The 20,636-nt window shown below is 37.0% G+C and overlaps 1 protein-coding gene across 1 annotated transcript in view; it reads left to right on the forward strand.

Moving 5' to 3' along the window:
- The window catches only part of LTN1 (listerin E3 ubiquitin protein ligase 1), a 40,490-nt gene that overhangs the window by 7,508 nt on the left and 12,346 nt on the right, over positions 1 to 20,636 (forward strand). The window contains exons 8-21 of the mRNA XM_067565635.1: positions 1,895 to 2,085; positions 3,491 to 3,638; positions 4,088 to 4,876; positions 6,581 to 6,622; positions 7,606 to 7,798; positions 9,010 to 9,249; positions 13,790 to 13,943; positions 14,202 to 14,352; positions 15,522 to 15,723; positions 16,992 to 17,151; positions 17,383 to 17,487; positions 17,770 to 17,912; positions 19,764 to 19,899; positions 20,482 to 20,626. Coding sequence (XP_067421736.1) covers positions 1,895 to 2,085; positions 3,491 to 3,638; positions 4,088 to 4,876; positions 6,581 to 6,622; positions 7,606 to 7,798; positions 9,010 to 9,249; positions 13,790 to 13,943; positions 14,202 to 14,352; positions 15,522 to 15,723; positions 16,992 to 17,151; positions 17,383 to 17,487; positions 17,770 to 17,912; positions 19,764 to 19,899; positions 20,482 to 20,626 — 2,799 coding nt within the window. The remainder of the gene's footprint in view (positions 1 to 1,894; positions 2,086 to 3,490; positions 3,639 to 4,087; positions 4,877 to 6,580; positions 6,623 to 7,605; positions 7,799 to 9,009; positions 9,250 to 13,789; positions 13,944 to 14,201; positions 14,353 to 15,521; positions 15,724 to 16,991; positions 17,152 to 17,382; positions 17,488 to 17,769; positions 17,913 to 19,763; positions 19,900 to 20,481; positions 20,627 to 20,636) is intronic.

The raw sequence follows: 20,636 nt of genomic DNA on the forward strand, positions 1-20,636 counted from the left end.
GATGCTACTAAACTGACGGGAGAAGGAAGGTAGGGGGATAGCAACGGGAGGATTGTTAGTTGGTTATAAATTGTTTTAATAAGCCATAAATCCAGAGTGTCTGTTCTGTCCATGATTTCTTGTGTCTAGCAAAGTTATGAATTTAAGCTCCAAAGCTCGTCTGTTGAAAGTGTTGTGCAGGTTTCCTTTGAGGATGAGGACTGATAGCTCAGATATAGAATGATTGCTTTGTGAAGTGTTCACCCACAGATGATGTGGTGTTTTTGGCTTTTACTGTTTTCCTGTATGAGCCCATTTGAGGGTGTGGTGATTGTCTGGTTTCACCCACATAGTTGCTATTGGGGCATTCAGTGCACTGGACCACATATTGAGATAGCCATCTGTAGGACCCATGGATCTTGAAAGGTGTGTTGTGGGGGATGTTGTTCATTGTAACAATGGAGATATGTTCAAAGGTTTTGCGTCTGTTGTTCTGGCAGGTTATAGTGCCACTTTGAGTTGGTGTGTCCTGGTCTTTGGGGACCTTGCTTCTGATGATGAGCATAGAGAGATTGGGCACTTGTTTGATGGGGACTCCATCCTGAAAGAAATCTTTCTTGAACCCCTTTTCTGGCCTTCAAATATGGCTTGTAGCTGTTTTATGATACTGTATATGGGTTCCAGTGTACGGTGGCAGGTGACAGCTAGTTGTGTGCTGTTGGAGTGGGTTTTATTTCTGTATTGAAGTAGGTTCTCTGGGGGGTATTTGGGTGTCCCGTTCCATGATGCCATCTACTTCTGGCCTTCAAACAACCTTCTAACCTCTCCAAGATCATCATCAAAAGTATTGACTAAATATAGACACTGGTTTAGGGCTTATTGCAATAACCTATAACCCATTAACAACTCTCCCCCTTCCCCGCCCCTCCCCTCCCCCCCAGCTACTTTCCATGCCCTCCCTTCCTTTCCTTCCTGTGACTGAAGGAGTGTTAATGGGCCACTTCACCTTTAATGATCCCTTGATATGTGTGTTAACTACTTATGCTAAACAATCTGTTCCACCTTGTATTAGATGTGACACTCTGAAGCCAGGTCTCCAATATTGTTCTATATCAGTATAATGATGTTACTCAAGAGTGAGAAAAATCCACACCCCTAAGCGATGTAGTTATACTGACCTAATCCCCAGCCCCTGGCATGTAGACAGCACTGTGTCGACAGGAGAGCTTCTCCAGTCAACATAGCTACTGCCTCTTGGGGAGATGGATTAATTATGCTGATGGGAGAAGCTCTCCCATCGGTGTAGTAGTATCTTCACTGAAGTGCTGCATGTGAAGAAAAGCCCTGAGTGAGTTTCCCAGACCTGAAGAAAAACACTAAGTTCAAAAGCTTGTCTCTCTCACCAACAGAAGTTGGTCCAATAAAAAATATAGTTGATGTGTTAGAGTTCATAATAATTTAAAACTCACTGCAAAATACTAATACTTACTAATACTAATACAAATTTAGTGGCTCTTTGTGAAACCTAGCACCTGATTTTTGAGGGTGGTGGGTTAAACCTGGGACGGTCATAAAAGTATCGGTACATTATGGTACGCTGTTTTACAATGCAGTATTATGGGTCAAAAGATCACTCAAGACAAACCCTTCTTGATTTAAATTGACTACCTAGAAGATCCCTGCTATGTTAAAACAAGATATTGTTCTGAAGTCTTCTAAATCTCTTAAAATTCACTAATTAAAACTAAAATGTTTAGAGAGAAAATGAGTTTTAAAAATACTCATGTCAGTTTAGGTTTGATGATAGCTTGCTCTTATTGCAGTCTAGGGAGATAGTTGCTTTGGAAGAGTTCTCAGGTGAGTCATCTAGTCTGAGTCTAGTTTAATTTATTCCTGTAATTATTTTCTTCTATAGGACTGTTGGAGTCATGTAAATGCCAAAAAAGGAGTTCTGCCAAAGCTATGGATAGTACTTCGAGAAGGTGGACGAGGTCTAGCTACTGTTATATATCCTAATCTCTTGCCATTGATTAGCAAGATACCTCATGATATTACAGAACCAAAGCTGGATTTTTACAGAATTTTTTTCAGCTCTATAATTCAAGGGTATGACACATACATTCTTGATATTAGATTAAATATTTATTATAATTATTATTTATGTTTGGAAACAAACCAAAAGGAGGCTACATGCCTTAAAGCATTTTAAAATATGTAGATATCCATTGTGTTGGAGAATGTTCAAATGCACACATTAGTCATTTCTTTTATAAAAGAACATCTGCACCAGTCAAATTTGAAAATGGTATACACGGAGTACTTAAGTATCTTGAAAACTCAACTATTACTATTTGTTTTACTGTGTTAATTAAATATTCTTCCTGCTCCTTCAAATTCCTCTCTGTCTGATTTGTCTTCATGTCTTTCCAGTCTAAAGCGTTCTAATATCTTCCTTTTTCCCATTTTAATTTTTGTAATCCAATGGCCACAGTTCTTGAAACAAAAAATGAATTTTATATTAGTGTTATAGAGAGAGAAAACATTAGGTCTCTCTTGTCCATGTGTCAGTCTAAACCTAACAGCTAATTGGTTGTTGGAGTTTTAGCTGTGAAATTCACCAGGTACCAAAGCACTGAGAAGGTAGTTGAATCTAAATGGATTTGAGCTTGTATCTCTTGCACCTCATTTAGAAAAATCTGCTTTGAAGCCTCTTCGCACATAAAAGTTAAACTACATTTTATTTATATGATTTATATAAATACCCCCACCCCCAAATTTTATATACTAAAATTCATTTCTGAAGTAGAATTTTTTTTAAACTGGCTTATTAAAGTAGCTTTAAAAAAAAACCATTCTCTCAAACATTTAGTATTGTGGTGTTCTTTTCTTTAACGGTTATCTGTTACTTCCTTTCAGAACTGTTTCTCACTTGCAGAACTTGTAGAAAACCAGCTATATAATATTTAAAAAAAAATTCTAGAGCATCTGGAACTCTACTATCAGGTGCAGCATAATGTCTTAAACTTCACTGAGATTCCTTTAGAAAGAAACTCTTCATTCAGAACCTGAATTCTGTAAACTATCTGCCTGTGTCCTCCTTCCTGCTGTGATCCCTTGCTCCTCTCTTCCTTCAACACTGCACACACAAAGCAGAGATTTAAAAAGTGGCACTATTTTGGGGGCATTTCAAACTTTAGATTCAATTAAATAGTGCATTTGTCCATTAAGCCACAAATGTGTTTCATCCCTTAATTGTATTTTTTATGAATAAGTAAATTAGGCAAAAAAGTATTATCCTTAAATGCCCACAGTTCTAGTTTTCATTTATGTAGAACTTCTTTTCTGAATTTTTACTTTGAGGTCATTTGTGGAGTTGTAATAGATTTTCTTATCCATTTTTCCTCAAATGAACAGCACCTTTGGTATTACATTAAAGCATTGTAATCAGATTGTTTGTAATCAGGGAACAATGACTGTTTCTTTTTATTTCTCCTGATTTATATTTATTTAGGCTGTCAAGTGAACGAGCCATAGCTAGCCATTCAGAATGTTCTGCAATCATATCTTCATTTATGGAGTGTTTACGATTTGCCATGCTACAGAATTTAGGTGAAGGAGATGAGCAAAAACAAATTCAGAAGATGCTTATATGTGATCAGGTATATATTAGTAAATATTTAAAAAGTTCTTGTTCTCTGATTTGCAATTTCACAATTTTAAGTTTGACAAAATTGTAAAACTCTTCAATGCAAATTTATTTACTAATAAAAAAAAATTCCCAGAGAATTTAAAAAAAATAAGATTAGCTCTGTTCCTATATCCTCCTTCCCATAAAATCAAACCCTCTGACAGAGTGGGGAATTATTGTATCAAAACTTAACTTCTTTAATAATGAAATATAAATGTGATGGGGAAGGGTTTGTAAGTGACATTTAATTCTGTTTAATAGAAGAGGTTGGATGGGTTTGATGTTTTGCAAATTCTGTTTTTGGGATTGATATTTAATATATGTTAAATACTTGGTTTTGCAAAGTTTCCTGAGATTGTCATGATTAAAACTATGTAAACATTTACTTACTAAAACTTTTTCTTGTATTTCTGTTTGTAGTTAATTCCTCTCCTTGAAACTGTCCTTAAAGAGACTAGGTTACAAACAAGTCCATTGTTTTACCAATTAGCAGAAACACTGAGCTCCTGGGAAACGAAGACAGAAATTTTAAATGATGATGGCACTGCTGAAACTTTCCGGAGACTGTTGTCAAATTTCTGGGACAGTCTCTCAAAAATGTGTGTACTCCACGTCGATTCAGAAGATGCTGATGAGAAATCTTTGGTTGCTATATCCTGTATGCTGCAAATTCTCCAGAGTCCTGAGAGCTCTATGAAACCAAGCAAAAGAAGAACCATAAAGATCAGATTTACAGATGAAAATGAATCTGAAAGAAACACAGAGAATGAGAAGCCTGCTGAAGTGACAAATAATGGTGAATCTGAAATACTGACTGGTCCACCACATATTTTGTTTCTAAGGAAAGAACCTTTAGAAGATTTAGTCTGCAGCCTCGCTGAATTGAGTATTGTGTATATCAGTGAACAGAAGTCTGATCGGCACTTAAAATTTCTTTCTGCTTTGCTCAACTTCTTCCCTTCTAGCAGAGTTTTTCAAGTGCTGTTAGAGCAGGAAAATGGTGTGAGTGCTGCTCAGACTGAATCCCAGGAAGATGTAAAACTTCAGCATGAAAATCCATCAGTACGGTTTTTGCATCAGAATTTAATAGCTTGGTTGAAAGAAGATTGGAGGAAAGAGACAGATTTTCTGGTTGATATTTTGTATAGTGTCCTTACTTGTTGTAACAATAACACAGAGAGAAAAAATATTCTTGATGACTTAACTAAGGTAAGGCTTTCTTTTTTACTTTGCATATAGAAGAATTTATATAATGACTATCCTGATTTGTGGACTACAACTGGCAGTGGGAATAACTGTTATTTTGGATCTGGAAAATGTATTCTGACTCAAATTAACATTTGTTTTGGATGAATCTGACAAAGGGAAGATGGAAATTAGAAGAATTTGGAATTAGAATACTAGGAAAGGTGTTAGAACATAATATGTTTATCCCTCTTACCTGGCATAAATATACTGTACTGAAAATAATGAATACATCTGAAGATCTTTGTTCCTAAATTATCATCTTTTTTTTTCATACAATATGATTTATAGTGTGACCCGTCCGTGCCTAGGGTAGCCACCTGAAAATGCCAAGGTCAGGGCAGGCTGTAAAAGGAGAGCAGATTCTCCCAGCACTGGTGGGTGACACTGAAGTCAAACTTCCCAACCAGCCATGAACAGTGCTTCTGATTCCCCCACACTGGTTATCAAGAAGCCAAAATAAAAATATACACAGCCCCCTTTACTGCATTTCAGTCTTTGGCTACCAATTGGCCACTAAGTCGTTATTTAAGAGATCAGTTATTTAAAACTCTATGCTCTTTACCAGAAAGGTTCCTCCTGACCCCAAAGGGTCAGCCACAGTACCAGATCAATATAAGTTTGGATCTTACCCAAATACCATGCTGCCAGCCAATCCTTTAGTAACTAAAACTAAAGGTTTATTATAAAAAAAAGAAACTATAAGAGAAGTGTTAAAGGATTAAAGCAATCAGACAAATACAATTGATTTGAAAGTCCATGTATATCAGGTTTCTAATAGAATCATGGAGTTTGTAGGCTTGTACAGTCCCTCTGGTATACATCCAGTACCTGGGTGGGTCTCAGTCCTTTTGTTTCACAGCTTTAGTTTAGTTGTAGATGAGTTGGTTCAGAGGTAGGCTGAAGACTGAAGACAAAATGGATGTGGTGCAGCTACCTTTTATGTCCTTTGGCCTTTGCCATGCTGCTTGTGGAAAATTACAGGAATAAGATGAAGTCCAAAGTCACATGAGTAAGTCTTGGTAACTCATCAGGTATATCCCTGGCTTCTCCCCCTAACCCCCGTGTACCTGTGAATTTCTTTAATGGGCCATTAAGCAGGCTAGTGCTGCAGCCATCCTGCCTGGGGTGTTGCCCAGAAACAAAGTACAATAAGAGATACAGATAAAATACAGATATCCATTCCTTCCATTACACCCATAACACATGAACATAAACATTATCATCTTACTTAGCACATTATAGCCTTTCTAACGGTACCTGACATGGCATATCTCACATGAATTATTATGATTCTGATGTATTGATGTTAAAAAATATAATAAATGCCCCCCCCCAATTCAGCCAGTGTGACATTAAGAGAAAGGCTACAGGTTAATACTATATCACAGTCACTTCTCCCCATTTTGATCTAGTTGACGGGGGAAGCTTAGGTTGCCATGTAATTGGCAATTATATTTTCTTTAATTGATTATTGGCTGCTAAATAATCAAAATAATCATAATTATGGGAGTAACCTTTGCTCATTAGTAAATCTTGACAATTTATACACATCCACTCTTCAGAAATTAAAATTGGACAATAAATAGTTAGAGATTGCATTAAACTTTTTAACCTAGTGGAATATCTTTTATTAACTACACTTTTATTTATTTGTTTTTTCACTAGATGGATCTGAAATGGAATATTTTCCTCCAAATAATTCAAAAGGTATCTTCTTTGGGAGTTTTATTTTGCATGAAGCCCTGAAGGGGGCTTGAAGCCCGGAATCCCCAGCCCTGAAGGGGGCTTGAAGCTCCCCACCCTGAGTGGAGCTGAGGGAAGAGTGTCAGTTTTTTCTAGTAGGAGGGTCACTATATTTTTTTAAGTCTAAATGGGATCCCCAGCACAAAAAGTTTGAGAAACACTGATTTACACCACAGATGCACTACACTACCTATATTGTAAACTTCCACCTTCAGTGTGTCTCGTCTCTGATATGGAGGGGCTCCTTGTCCATTCATATATAGGAGTCTCTAACATTTGGGATCTAGTCATTTGGGGGGCCAGGAGGGGTGATGTTATATAGATTTCCATCCCCCTGAGCCATTCATTCTCTACCAAACAGCATCACATTGTGCTTATGTACTTTAGAAAGTGGTTGAGTTTACATATCTCCATATTTGGAAACACTGTGTAATTAGGATCAAGTTATTTTACTTTATAGGCATTTGTATAGCATTTATCACCATCTTGTCTGAGCAACTCACAAACATTAGTACATTTATCTTTGCAACATGCCTGTGAAATAAAGTATTATTATCCCCATTTTTACATGTAGGGAAAAAAGGCACAGAGGAATTTAAGTGTTTTACCTGAAGTGATAAGTGAAGTTGGTAGCAGAGCTGGGAACTGAACTCAGATCTCTTGATGCCCAGTATCAATGTCATCCCTTCTCACTTATGCATTCTTCACCCTTTAAAATTCCTTCCTGTTTTTTTATCTTTTTTATTATGTATAATAATAATTGTCTCATCACCTAGCAGAATTTTTCCCCAGTATGTAACTTGTCATTAGTTTCTGGAGGAAAGCAGACATTATAACTTGGTGTCATTAATGTATAGGAATGAAGTACTGTCTATAAAGGCTACATACTAATCCTATACTCTTAAAGTTGTTAACGTTGCTAAAATAGTTATTTTCTTGTAATTCAGGCATGCTCAGACACAGTGAAACATTCATTAATCTCTGAGTGGCTGAAAGGCAACATACTAGGGGAAAATCTTGTAATACTAGCAGATGATCTATGCTATATGGGTTTGAAAACCACAACAACCTCATCGGAATCATACGGTTCAGAAAGATGGACACTCCTGAGCTTGGTGTTATCACAGCATGTTAAAAATGGTAGGTGAATTACTTCTTTGGGGGGGAAACCAAAACTTCTTGAGGTTTTTTTTTCATATCACATTTTGTAACATCTAGATGCTTCTTTGCTTATATATTTACTTCAGCTAGTATACCATGTCCTGTTAATTTAACTAATGCTAACCTGAAGTCGTTACTTGATATGCTTCCATTTCTGTGCATCTTTTAACAGGATCAGTGTTAATCTTCTTTCTCTGAAATTTCTAGTTTTACTAATCTAACTGTATAATTCTTTACTGTGAAGACTGATTTCTAAATGATCTACTACAGAATAGACCATACCATCTGAAGTTTACTGTTCAGAAAGTAGTGTCAAACCTGAAGGGTTAGGGACCCACATTTGAGCCATGTGACCTCAGATGATGGAAGCAATTTATAAGTCATAAATCTGCTTATATGGGGCACATACATCGAGAGATGTATGGTACCTCTTTGTGAGTAACAGCCTATTCCACCTGTTGCTTTTCTTCTGTGGCAAGTGTGACATACACCTCTGTATTAATGAGTTTCATATTTTGGTATATTACTCAATTTTAAAGTCAATATATTTATAATGCTGTCCTTTTGTTTAGCTTGCTAGTATTTATAAAATGCTTGCTGTAATGTTCCCTAGTTTATTTGATGGCTGGATTCTTTTTTGGTGCCCAAGAAGCGGTTAATAATTTCCTCAGAGATGCATCAGTAAGATGGATGCTTACTGTAGGATAGATAGAGAGATCTTCAGAATACTGTTGTTTTGCTATTGGGTCCCAGAGGAGGATGTGGAAAACTTGCTGACCACTCCAGAAAAGTAGTTAGCCAGACTCTCTGGCTTAGGAGTTCTTCAGCGCTCCAGGGTTGAATGTTTGCCCTATTGTGAGTCAGGGTCAGGTATTTCAATGGGTGGCTATGGAACTGGAGGTATTGCTGCATGTAAACCTTTCATTCTGTGCTAAGTGCTTGTGTAACATACTATCAAGAATATGTTGGGTGTGTTCCACCAGATATTAAAGAGCTAGGGCATCACTGGCTATAGTAAAATGAATCAAGCTGTAGCGCAAACAAAATTAAAGCAAACTTTCTCCTTGATCATGCTTTCAGTATTAGTGAATCTGGAAAAGCAGGCAGATACTGATTATATAGTGTCTGATGGCTTCCGTAGGATCTTACTTGTCAGAGAGTAATCATAAAATGTCCTCTTCTCTCAATAGAGTCCTTGATTGGTGAAATTTATGTTGAAAGAATTATTGATAAACTTCAAGCAGCTCTTTTGAAAGCTAAGGATCTTTCTGAAGCTGGAAATACTGAACCATCAGTATCATTCATCTGTGACATAGCCTCTAACTTTTTCAGCTCAGTTAAAGGGTGCTTACTGATGCCATCTTCTGAAGACTTGTTGTTCACTATTTTCCAGCTGTGTGCTCAAAGTCAGGATGCTACACGCTTGTCAGGTAACCCAATACAGGAATTACTTTGCAAATTAAAATCTGACTTTGGAACATTTATTTTTTTGATTGCATGTGTATATGTGTTTAATGTTGGTTTGTATTAAAGGTTGGTCTTCAGGGCAATAGTAGAGAAAAGCTACCTCAGAAATTTAAGGTTTTGTGCAAAACACCCCACAACATAATACCCAAGTAATATCCACATAAAGTAGGATCAGTGTTTCTCAGCTGGTCGGTTATAACTAGCGCTTGGGGATGTTTTTCATAAGAATAGTTGCAGAGTTTGGTTGATCAAAACTATTCACAAATTTATGTTGAATTTGCCAAATAGTTTTGACCAAACTGAAGAAGCTGTAACATTCTAGTAATGTTGAAACATTTTGTTTCAACCTGGAAAACTTTATTTAGACTTTCAGGCATTTTGATAAAAGCAAAAGGAAAGGATTCACAATCAGATGCTGGTGGTACCTCCCTTATACACTATAGCCCACTGGTCATGGCACTCACTTAGGATATGGGAGACCTGAGTTCAGTTCCCCCTTTTGCCTGATGAGAAGAAGGGATCTGAATTTGGGTCCCACACATTGCAGAGGAGTGCCCTAGCTACTGGGCTATGGGATATTTTGGTATGGGGCTTTCTCACTCTCTTCTCTTGAAACTTTTCCCACTTTTTATAAATAATTAGTCACTAGAGCAGGGACTTGAAATTGGGTCTCCCTCCTCTCTGGTGAGTTCCCTAACCATCAGGCTCTGGAGTCATTTTTGCTTTCTTTTCCTGGTCCAGGATGATGGGAATGACTATGAATTGTCACTGTGAATAACAATGGATAGTCATTGGGCCAGGTTGTGTATTGAAGGAGAGGTTGCCTGTAGGACCTCTGCCTTATTTGTTGAAGAAGTTGGAAGGTGTTGAGTGAATGAGGGAGGGGATTGCAGGAAGAGGAAGGAGGGTCACATGGTTAAGGCAGCTAAACGCTGCTCTGGGGAATTTTTGTCTGTATCTGCATCTGCCACAGAGTTCCTGTATGATGCTAGTCAAGTTTCAAAACAACCACCTGTTTAAAAAAAAATAGTTTGGTGTAGTAGTGCATTCTCATTTTCTGGGTGCTTGACATGAAACCCTAGGGTCTGATTTGCTAAACCCTCACTGTTGCAACTGAAGCAATGAGAGCTGTGCTTTGGACATTGTTGTATAATGCCTTTGTACTCTGAAAAATTAGGTTTTACGCATCTCAGATTGGACACTCAAAATGAATTGATACTTTTTACCTTAATCTTTCTGTGCTTCTGTTCCCCTCTGTAAAATAAGGATAATATCACCCCCTTTTCTCAGAGGGGTGTTGCAAAGATAAATGTATTATGTATGAAACACGCAGCTATTATATTAAAGAGCACCATACTGAAGCCCATGAGGAAATTAATAATTCTGTTTTCAGAGCAGGGTTTGAATAGTGTGCAGTAAATAAGGCCTGGGATCATACAGACAATGAGAAGAAAGTAAAATATTGAATGGCTAATCATTAAGTGAGCACCATCCATTCTGTGCACTGACTAAGGCAAGGGCCCTCTGGGAAAAAAAATAGCATGTGGTCATAGGGGTCTTGAACTACACAGACATCTGTTGGAAAAATAGAATAGCAAAACACAAACTGTCCAATAAGTTCTTTGAGTGTGTTGGGGACAACTTTTTGTTTCAAAAGTGGAAGAAATAACCAGGGGACAGCCATTTTAGACTTGATTCTAACCAACAGAAAAGGGAATTGAATGCGAATCTGATGTTGGATGACAATACGGATGAAAGTGATCATGAAATGATAGATTTCATGATTCTAGGGAAAGGAAGAAGTGAGAGCAGCAGAATAAACAATGGACTTCAAAAAAGCAGACTTTAACAAAGTTACAGAACTGGTAGGTAAGGTCCCATGGAAAGAAAATCTAAGGGATAAAGGAGTTCAGGAGAGTTGGCAGCTTCTTAAGGAGACCATATTAGAGACACAACTGCCGACTATCCTGATAAGACGTGGCCAATATGGCTGCATCAGGGGCTCTTTAATGACCTGAAAATCAAAAAAGAATTCTACAGAACATGGATGAATTGCTAAGAAGGACTACAAAAGAGTAACATAAACATCTAAGGACAAAGTCAGAAAGGCTAAAACAAAGTAAGTTAAACCTAGCAAGGGACATAAGAGGCAATAAGAAGAGGTTCTTTAAATACACTAAGAGCAAGAGAAAGACTAGGGAAAGTGTGGGTGTTCTGCTTAGTGGGGAGAGATTGCTAATAACTGATGGCATCAAGAAAGCTGAGGTGTCTAATGTCTGTTTTGCTTCAGTCTTCTCTAAAAAGGTTAGTGGTAACCAGATATTCCACACAATTAATATTAACAAGGGGGAAGGAACACAACAGGAAAAGAAACAGGTATAAGAATATTTAGATAAGTGTATTTAAGTTGGCAGGGCCTAATGAAATGCATTCTAGGGTACTTAAGGAACTAGTTGAAGCATTCTCAGAACTGTTAGCAATTATCTTTGAGAACTCATGGAGGATGGGTGACGGAGAAGATCGGAGAAGGGTAAACCTAGTGCTTGTTTTCAAAAGGGGGGGACCAAAGAGAACTCAGAGAATTATAGACCAGTCAGCCTAACTTCGATACCTGGAAAGATACTAGAACAAATTATTAAACATTCAGTTTGTAATCACCTACATGATAATAGGGTTATAAGGAATAGCCAGCATGGATATCAAGAACAAATCATGCCAAACCAACCTAATTTCCTTCTTTGACAGGGTTCCTGGCCTAGTGGATAGCGGGGAAATGGGAGATGTGATGTATCTTGTTTTTAGAAAGGCTTTTGACACAATCCCACTTGACATTCTCAAAGCAAGCTAGGAAAAAGTGGTCTAGATGAAATTATTATAAGGTGGGTGCACAACTGATTAAAAGACCATGCTCCGAGGGTATTTATCAGAGTTTCACTGTCAAACTGGCAAGGTACATCTAGTGGGGTTCCATAGGGGTCAGTCCTGGGTCTATTCAATATTTTCGTTAATGATTTGAATAATGTAGTGGAGCATATGCTTACAAAATTTGCGGATGACACCAAGCTGGGAAGGGTTGTAAGCACCTTGGAGGACAGGATTAGAATTCAAAACAAGCTTGACAACTTGGAGATGACACAAGATGAAATCCAATGAAGATAAGTGCAAAGTACTTTTCTTAAGAAGGAAAAATCAAATGCACAACTGCAAATTGGGGAATAACTGGATAGGTAATAATGCTTCTGAAAAGGATCTGGGGATTATAATAGCTCACAAATTGAATGAGAATCAACAATGTGCTTCAGTTGCAAAAAAGACTTATACCCTTTTCGGGTTTATTAACAGGAGTGTTGTATATAAGACACATTGTCCCACTCTGTTTGACACAGGCAAGGCCTTAGCTAGAGTACTGTGTCCAGTTCTGGGTGCCACACTTAGGAAAGATGTGGATGAATCGGAGAAAGTCCAGAGAAGAGCAACAAAAATGATAAAAGGTTTAGAAAACTTGACCTATGAAGATAAGTTTTAAGAAAAACTGGGCATGTTTAGTCTTGAGAAAAGAAGAGTGAAGGGGGGACCTGATAAGCCTTCAAATATGTTAAGGGCTGTTATAAAGAGGATGATGATCAGTTGTTCTCCATGTCCACTGAAGGTAGGGTAAGAAGTAATGGGCTTAATCTGCAACAAGGGAGATTTAGGTTAGCTATTAAGGAAAACTTTCCAACTCTGTAAGGATAGTTAAACTCTGGAATAGGCTTCCAAGGGAGAGTGTGTAATCCCTGTCATATGAGGTTTTTAGGAACAGGTTGGACAAACCCTTGTCAGGAATGGTCTAGGTTTACTTGGCCCTGCCTCACTGTAGGGGGCTAGATTTGTTAGCCTCTTGAAGTCTCTTCCAGCCCTACATGTCTATGATTCCATGTAATTAATATTATCATAATACATATGCACAAGATGGCCAAATTAAGGTGGCTTAGGCATCTTTAATTCTTACATTTCTTAACTTTTGTATGCTTGACTTAATAGGGTGTGAGAGTGATAATTATATACGTATTTTACTTTTTTAAATAAATGTAACAGGTTCCTGCAAATTTTTTACTTCAAATAATTGGTTACTGAGCTAAAAAGATTGAGAAACTCTACTTCATGTGTTAACAGAGAATTTATATAGTGAATGTTTAACATCTTAAATAGGTACATGCACGATGAGGCCACACTGAGATATTGTACTCAATACTGGTAGGGTAGCAACAACGTTTTCTGAAGTAAAATCTTACACAGTATTTGTATTTTTCAAAGGATTTAACACAAATTGCTGTATAGTAAGGAGATTAGATATCTGTTTGCTTAAAATAATCCTGTTTCAAAAGTAACACTTCAGAGGAGAAGATTTTATCCCTGACTCCTTTCCCCCACAGAAATGTTAGAGATTTGTTCATTGTCCACCATTATGCAGTATGTAATTCGGCAGTTAATGTTTTAACTATTGTATTTTTTTGTGTTCAGATTTACTTGTACATAAACTAAAGCATACTTGGTTATCTGGCCTAAATTCACTTGTGCATCAGGTTGGCTATATGCAGAAACCGAGCAACTTCTTGCATAAATCTGCATTGTGGGTCAAGAATCAAATTCAGTCTTCCTCTTTGGATGTTAAAAGGTAACTATTTTTACTGTGTATTTGTTTGTTTTGGGATACTAAAATAAGAAACAATCAAGACTAATGCTTTAACATTGCCTCTACTTAGTCCTAAATAATGAAAATGTTTATTATTCGGTCTATGAGGTGAGATTACAGCATGACCTAAAATGCAAGTGAAAAGCCATTGATGTGGCCTGCTATTGATGGGACATGTCATGTCTTGTCACGTGATTGTGCTTAATTTCTCAGGAAGAATTTTTCCTCCCATTTTTTCAGCCTTCAGATTTTGATCTCTGCAGTTAATGATTTGCTGACGAAGCTACTGGAAGTTGGTCAACAGTCTAGTTGTCTTCTGGGAGCTTATTTTGGACATATTACTCCAAACCGCTCTGAATGGGAAAAGTTGCGGGAATCTCTAACCATTGAGGTATAATAATAACTGCAGTTTGAAAGTTGTTGCAGAATGAAATAGCTGCTGTATCTACAACCCAGGCTGCTTTCTCTGCAATCTTTCCTGCTTAATCTCTGGAATAATGTGGCTGGAAATGATGTGAAGTATGCCTCTCTTTCTACTGCCTGTCCAGTTTCCACCCCCTCAATCTTTGTTTGGTTTAGGAGCTCAATGCTGCACGGTGCTGAACCACCCTGGCCATGATCCAGCACAACAGTTATGCACATGCTTATCTTTAAGCACATGAATAGTCCCATTGAAATCAGCGAATACTTACAGTTAAGCACTGGTAAGGCCAAAGTGCTCAGAAGCTTGTAGGATAAAGGCCCAATGAGAAAGCAGCAGAGGTGGATGAATCCTTTTCCGTATTGGAGGGGAAGTTGAAGTATGAGCATGGGCCATCCATTCACAGAGCATTTAGGCTGTTGTGTCCCCAACGGTGCTATGCAAAATCTGCAAATATAAAAACTGCCCTCTCTTTTTGGATTCTGCATAAAATACTGTTTAAATAACATTATCAACTGACCTTCTTTTGCAATTTACTCGGTAAAAGAATACAGTTTCTGATAGTGACCCCTTAAAAGTAAATTGTGACATTTAAAAATAATCTTTTTATAAGGCTTTTATTGTTCCTCTGCAGCTGTTTTATAGTCTTTTCAGTTGACTTACTGACTATAGAGAGAAAACAGTGAAACTGACTGTCCTCAAAGTGGTTTCAAATAGGCAGAGTAAACTGGGAAAAAAAAAAAGTTTTTCCCATAACTACAGTCGGTATATAATACTCAGTATTACTTGCAACTATACAATGTATACAATTTTCAGACATAATGCAATTTTGAAGTTAGTTCCTTTAATTTGGTTGGCAATATGATTGAAATTAGACAGAAAAGGATTTTATATTTAAATTAGGAATCCCCCCACCTGACCTTGCAACAGCGATTAGATCTTTGTTGGGAATAGTTCTCCAGTTATGGTACTTTTACTGGCTATTTGTTATGAACACTTGGAATCTCAATATGGGAACTTTTAAGTGACTTCGTAAGTAATTTTGAATTTGAAAAGTTGCATAAATGACTGAGACTTTATATTATTCCTGTAAAAATGACACTTAATTGTGGACAACTCCTTTTCTGTGTGTGTTACAGTGGTTACACAAACCTCTTTTGGAAGGAAGACTGAGTGTGAACTGTGAGCCCTCTGGAACAGATGTTAAGCTACACAAAACAACTAAGCTTCCAAATCATCTCTGCACTGCAGCATTGTTAAGTAAAATGGCACTACTTATACTGGAAGATGAGGTGGTGTTTGAAAACCATGATGCGGAAAGAAAGAAAATTGAGAATATAAGTAAGAATGGCAAAACTAGAGAGCAGCTGATTTTATATAGTAGTTGTAAACCAAATTGTATTAATTGGTGGAAGCAATTATTAATGAAAAGTTTGGAATATAGCTAACTTACCTTATTACTTTATCCTATATCTTTTACAGTTGTTGCTCTGCTCCTGCTTTAAGTGCACAAGTATCTTTTAGTGTGGTTTTTATATATCTAGAACCCTTCTGGCCTTTCATTTTTGCTTGTATTCATACTCTGTCAACTAACCTCTTAGCATACACTCAGGTAAAAACAGTTCTTTGGCTGTCCCAAAACATTGCCTGTTGCATGGTTAGGCATGAGATTGGAGATGTTATTGCGACCATTTTTCTTCTCCTCATCACTCCATCCATACTTCCCTCTTGTTCAGTCATTTTACTTGTGAAATGGCTTAATTATTTTGATGTTCTTAAATCAGATCTGACCATTGACATTTTGCATCTTATGAAGTAGTGATTCCACTGCATGTTATTCTGATGCTGTTGAAGAGGAATGTAACTTCTTGGTGTGGTCCTATATAAGAGAATGAAGAAGAAAGAAACACTCAGGGGCTGTCTACATTTACCTCCGAGATTCGTCAGCAGTTGACCGGAGTTATGCAAGCTACGCAAAAAACTTGCGGAACTCCTGTCGACTTCTCTGCTTCTGTTCTGCGCGCTGTCTTTACTGCACTGCACCAACGAGAACCGTGTTCCTGTCGACACAGCGCTACACCACTTGAGAAGGTGGTCTTAATACGTCGATTTCTGGATCGACTGAGCGGGTCTTCACTAACTGCTCAGTCGACCCAGAGAAGTCGATCTGCCACCGTCAGTGTAGCCATAGCCTCAGTAATTTGAGAACTGGGTTTCTAACTTCAGACTAGGGTTACTGTCCGAAATTAGGTCTTGACTGCCTAATTTAGGAGAAGCAGCCAGGAAAACTAGAGTGAAGAGAGGAAGAAAATATGAAAGTGTTGGAGAGGAGTCACTAACTAGAGTCCTTGCCATGCTTTTTTCATTTTAATAGTGCCTAAACATCTAAAATGGCTAAAATTAATGTTTCATATATTATTACCTATTGTTAACCCCAAAATACATTAGTTACGGTTCCAGGAGTCCAACTCATTCCTCTCAGCACCTGAAGTTATGTGTGAATGTAAGCTTTTTAATGATGAGTTACTAAGATTCTTGAAAATATCAGCAGAGGCTCCCCATGTACACCATGCATATATTAAAACGGATACTTTTATTGGCTTAATTAGTTGCAGAACTGCTGTACTCATTGCAGTGGATTGAAGAACTTGATAATCCTCCTTGTCTGCTCCTTGAATTTCTCAACATGCTTCAAGTAATCAGTGTTACATATGAGGATTTAAGTGCACTTCGTAATACAACCAACCTTCTACAAATATTATTTAGCAGGTAGGTACAGATTAGAAAATACCCAGTGAAATATAACACTCCTGATTTATTCTGGTTTTGGTATTTACACTACAGAGACTATTAAATGCCATCAGTTTTACTGATGTGATTTCATTCTGAAATTAAAGTCTTCATTAAGGTCTTTTCCTTGATACATTCACATATTTGTGTGTGGGTATATACAATCTACATGTAAATTAAATATTTCTTTTTTTCCTTTTTTTCCTGTAGATCAAAAGAGAGTGGAAGACTTTGGGCATTAGCCATGGTTAAATTGATCCATACAAAGAATATTGCATCCAGTGAAATAAAACAACTTTATAAGATGACAGAAGGGTATTCTAATACTACAGTTCATAATTACTTGTAGTTGTGAGTGAATGTTGTTGATGATATTATATTGCTACTGGTTCTTATGAATGAAATATGTAGGATGGATGCTATTTAGAATTTATATATGCAGTGTAAAAGAAATGCAATTTACTGAATATAAATGGCCTGAAAGAAGCAGAATATGAAATAACCCTTCTTTCATCCAGGATCCAATTTACGTTTTCCTATAATAATACTGATTTTTGTTTCTCAGTTTCATTCTTGGCATCTTGTTTACATTAACAGGTTTTTCCCATTAACAGAAGGCAACTTGCATACAGTTCAGAGCCTGTCTCCATTTTTACCTGAAGAAGAAAAGGAAGAACTAGTTATCCAGTGTACTGCTAAACTTATGGTATGCATGCAAACAGAGCTCTTCAGTACTGATGGTCAGTAACATAACTATACGCTCTTCATCCAGTTTGGTTTATTAATTTAAGATGGGATGATTTTGTAATTAATTTATTCGTAGTAATGCTTCGTGGACTATTTGATAAGGCAATTGTTGAATACCAACAAATTATTGTTGGAATGAAAATGTATATTTTTAATTGTCAGCACATTATGTCTTGATTACATGTTGAACCGACAGTTTTATAAGTTAAGGACTGTTCTCATTCATATAACAAAGTATTGCCCACATGGCCCATCCAGAATTAGAAGTAAATGACCCAAACCCAGATTTTTATGGTATTTCGGCACAGCAGTGTTGAGTATTGTAATGTGACTTAATGTGACTTAGGCTCTAAATGCCTGTGTTGCTTTTGAAAAAGTATAATTTTCTGAAAAGTTATCTTTTTGAACCTAAACTTTTAATAGTTGGGTTTCTGCCCAAAGAATTGTGTAGGAAAGTATAAGCAAAATTCCTTCACATGTTTGAGTATGGTGTGTTTAAAAAACCCACCACCCCTCACTCTTCCTTCTTCCTCTTCCTTGTTTTCATACATTTTTGGCCACATTCTTATTGACCAAGCTACTTAAATACTTGTCATGTCAGTATTCCTCAGTGAGGAGTATATAATACCTTGCTGAATTTGAAAATCTTAGCTTTGTTAAAACAAATTCATGACCACTCAGGTGAGCTCTTGCAAATAGACGTATTGTAAATGCTTTGGAAGTGTGAATTTTTGAACACTGGTTAAAAGGGAATAGTTGATCAAAGTCTTGAGTTTTCCTGCCCCTGCCAGATCCCTTATTTTCTCCACAACTAGTGTGTATTTGACTATATTATCATTGGGTTACACATTCAATTAACATTTCCTGGATTCTCTGACTTTGCTCCTGAGACTGTATTTGGGCCACTAGGCCTGACCTGGGAAATTTTAAGTAGATAACAGGGTAGTGGGTCCTCAGACTATTCCCTGGCTATATAGGATATCCCCATGTGTCTCTTTGGCACAATCCTCTGTGATTAGAGAATAGGTTCCCAGTCTACTCCTCTTGTCCACATGTCCATTTCTGACTCATCCTGTTTTTTCAAAGGGTCCTGGCTAAGGAATGTGTGCCTAGTTTCTAAACTTTAGTCAAGGAATGGGTTCCCCATTCAGTCTGACTCTAGCTCACTTCATGAAAGAACTGGTAAAGTTTTTGTAAATACAGCACCAGATTTTGTGTGAGGTGTATGCTTCTTGATTTGCACATATAAATGGTGCAGTTAATGGAATGCTCACATGATTGGTGTGATGCTTGCAAGAAATGTACCTGTTCTCTAGGAGGTGTGGATGCATATTTTTTTTCTTTCTTTTAAAATGGAAATTTAAATTGAAAAACTACATTAATGCAGTAATAAGGTTTCATATTTAACATGTCAAGTTTCCGCGAGCAGTGTTAACTCCGCACATTGCACATGTGTAATGTTTTCTTTTCCTAATTATCTTGTTAAATGTATAGTTTAACCGATTACTCTTTGTTTTTAAATCTTTGCTGCAAAGGATAAATGTGCTGTTGGAACCTGAATTTACATTTTTGAATCTCTTTTACTATAAACTGTGTAAACTTATCATTGCATTTAAAGTAACGCTGGATTAACTACGGAAAGATAAGAGAGATCTAAAAGTTATCCAGAATAAATTTTTGTATATAGAAGGTTAAATTCAGATAAAAACAAAGAGATTTAGTAATTGGATATGCATTTTTCCTTTCCTGTGATTGTTTTGTCTTGTTAACAAATACATGAATATATTCAAGAGCATTCAATGTGTTCTATGTGCTTTTTTACATAGTATTGTATTGTATTGTAGGAGCTTTTGGATATCTTGCTATTTTAAACTCCTGCTTAAATAGTGGAAGTATTGACTGTCGAGAGCTACTACCTGGAATACTAAAAATCATTATGTCATGGAGAAATGATAATGAGGACAGCTTCCTTTTCAGCTGGTGGGTAACTTTGCTACCATCCACCTTTGGTTTACTGAAGAGATTTGTGTAATTGTGTCATGAAATGGGGACAGACTGTCATGAGAACTTAATTATGCCTGCATTATGCATTTAAAATAGGCAATGGTTGTAGGTGCCTGTGTACCAATTTGTGCATTAACTTGTGGGATTTGGACACCAAGGTGCTCACACTTGAAACTAAACTTTGTATGTTTCATTCATATGTTTTATTAATTACAGGAAATCATTAAATCTTGTAAACCCATGTTGAATTGTGTCCTGGAGTATAATGCAAACTGTAATTTCAGTTACTAAACTCACTGATATACATTAGGTTATTATTTGAACAAATAGATAAGTATAATGTGCAGTTGGTGGCCTTTCTAGAATCTCAGAACTTCTTGTTTGTTTGCATGTTGATAGGAATCTAACCTCAAAGAAAGCAAGGGTATTTTAAGCACTTAGTCAGATTCTAGCATTGAACTTGAATTTGACCTAAGAGGAAACATTAAGGCTAGAACAGAAATAGTTTATTCCCCTACATTAATGAGAATAGTTTTAACTTCTGTATTTCTGTTGCAGCAATCTGAAAGAAGCAACTCCTCAGCTGCTTGGTTTCAATATAGAGATGATCCGTTACCTTCCTTTGTTGCTAAAACATTCCACATCTCCACTGATGGACAATGAGTGGGACTTCGTAATGTGCTCCATGCTGGCTTGGTTGGAGGTAAAATGAC

The sequence above is a fragment of the Emydura macquarii genome, unplaced genomic scaffold, assembly GCF_026122565.2.
Source record: "Emydura macquarii macquarii isolate MOO-44397 ecotype Brisbane River unplaced genomic scaffold, CSIRO-AGI_Emac_v2 contig_2681, whole genome shotgun sequence".
Classification (NCBI taxonomy): Eukaryota; Metazoa; Chordata; order Testudines; family Chelidae; genus Emydura; species Emydura macquarii.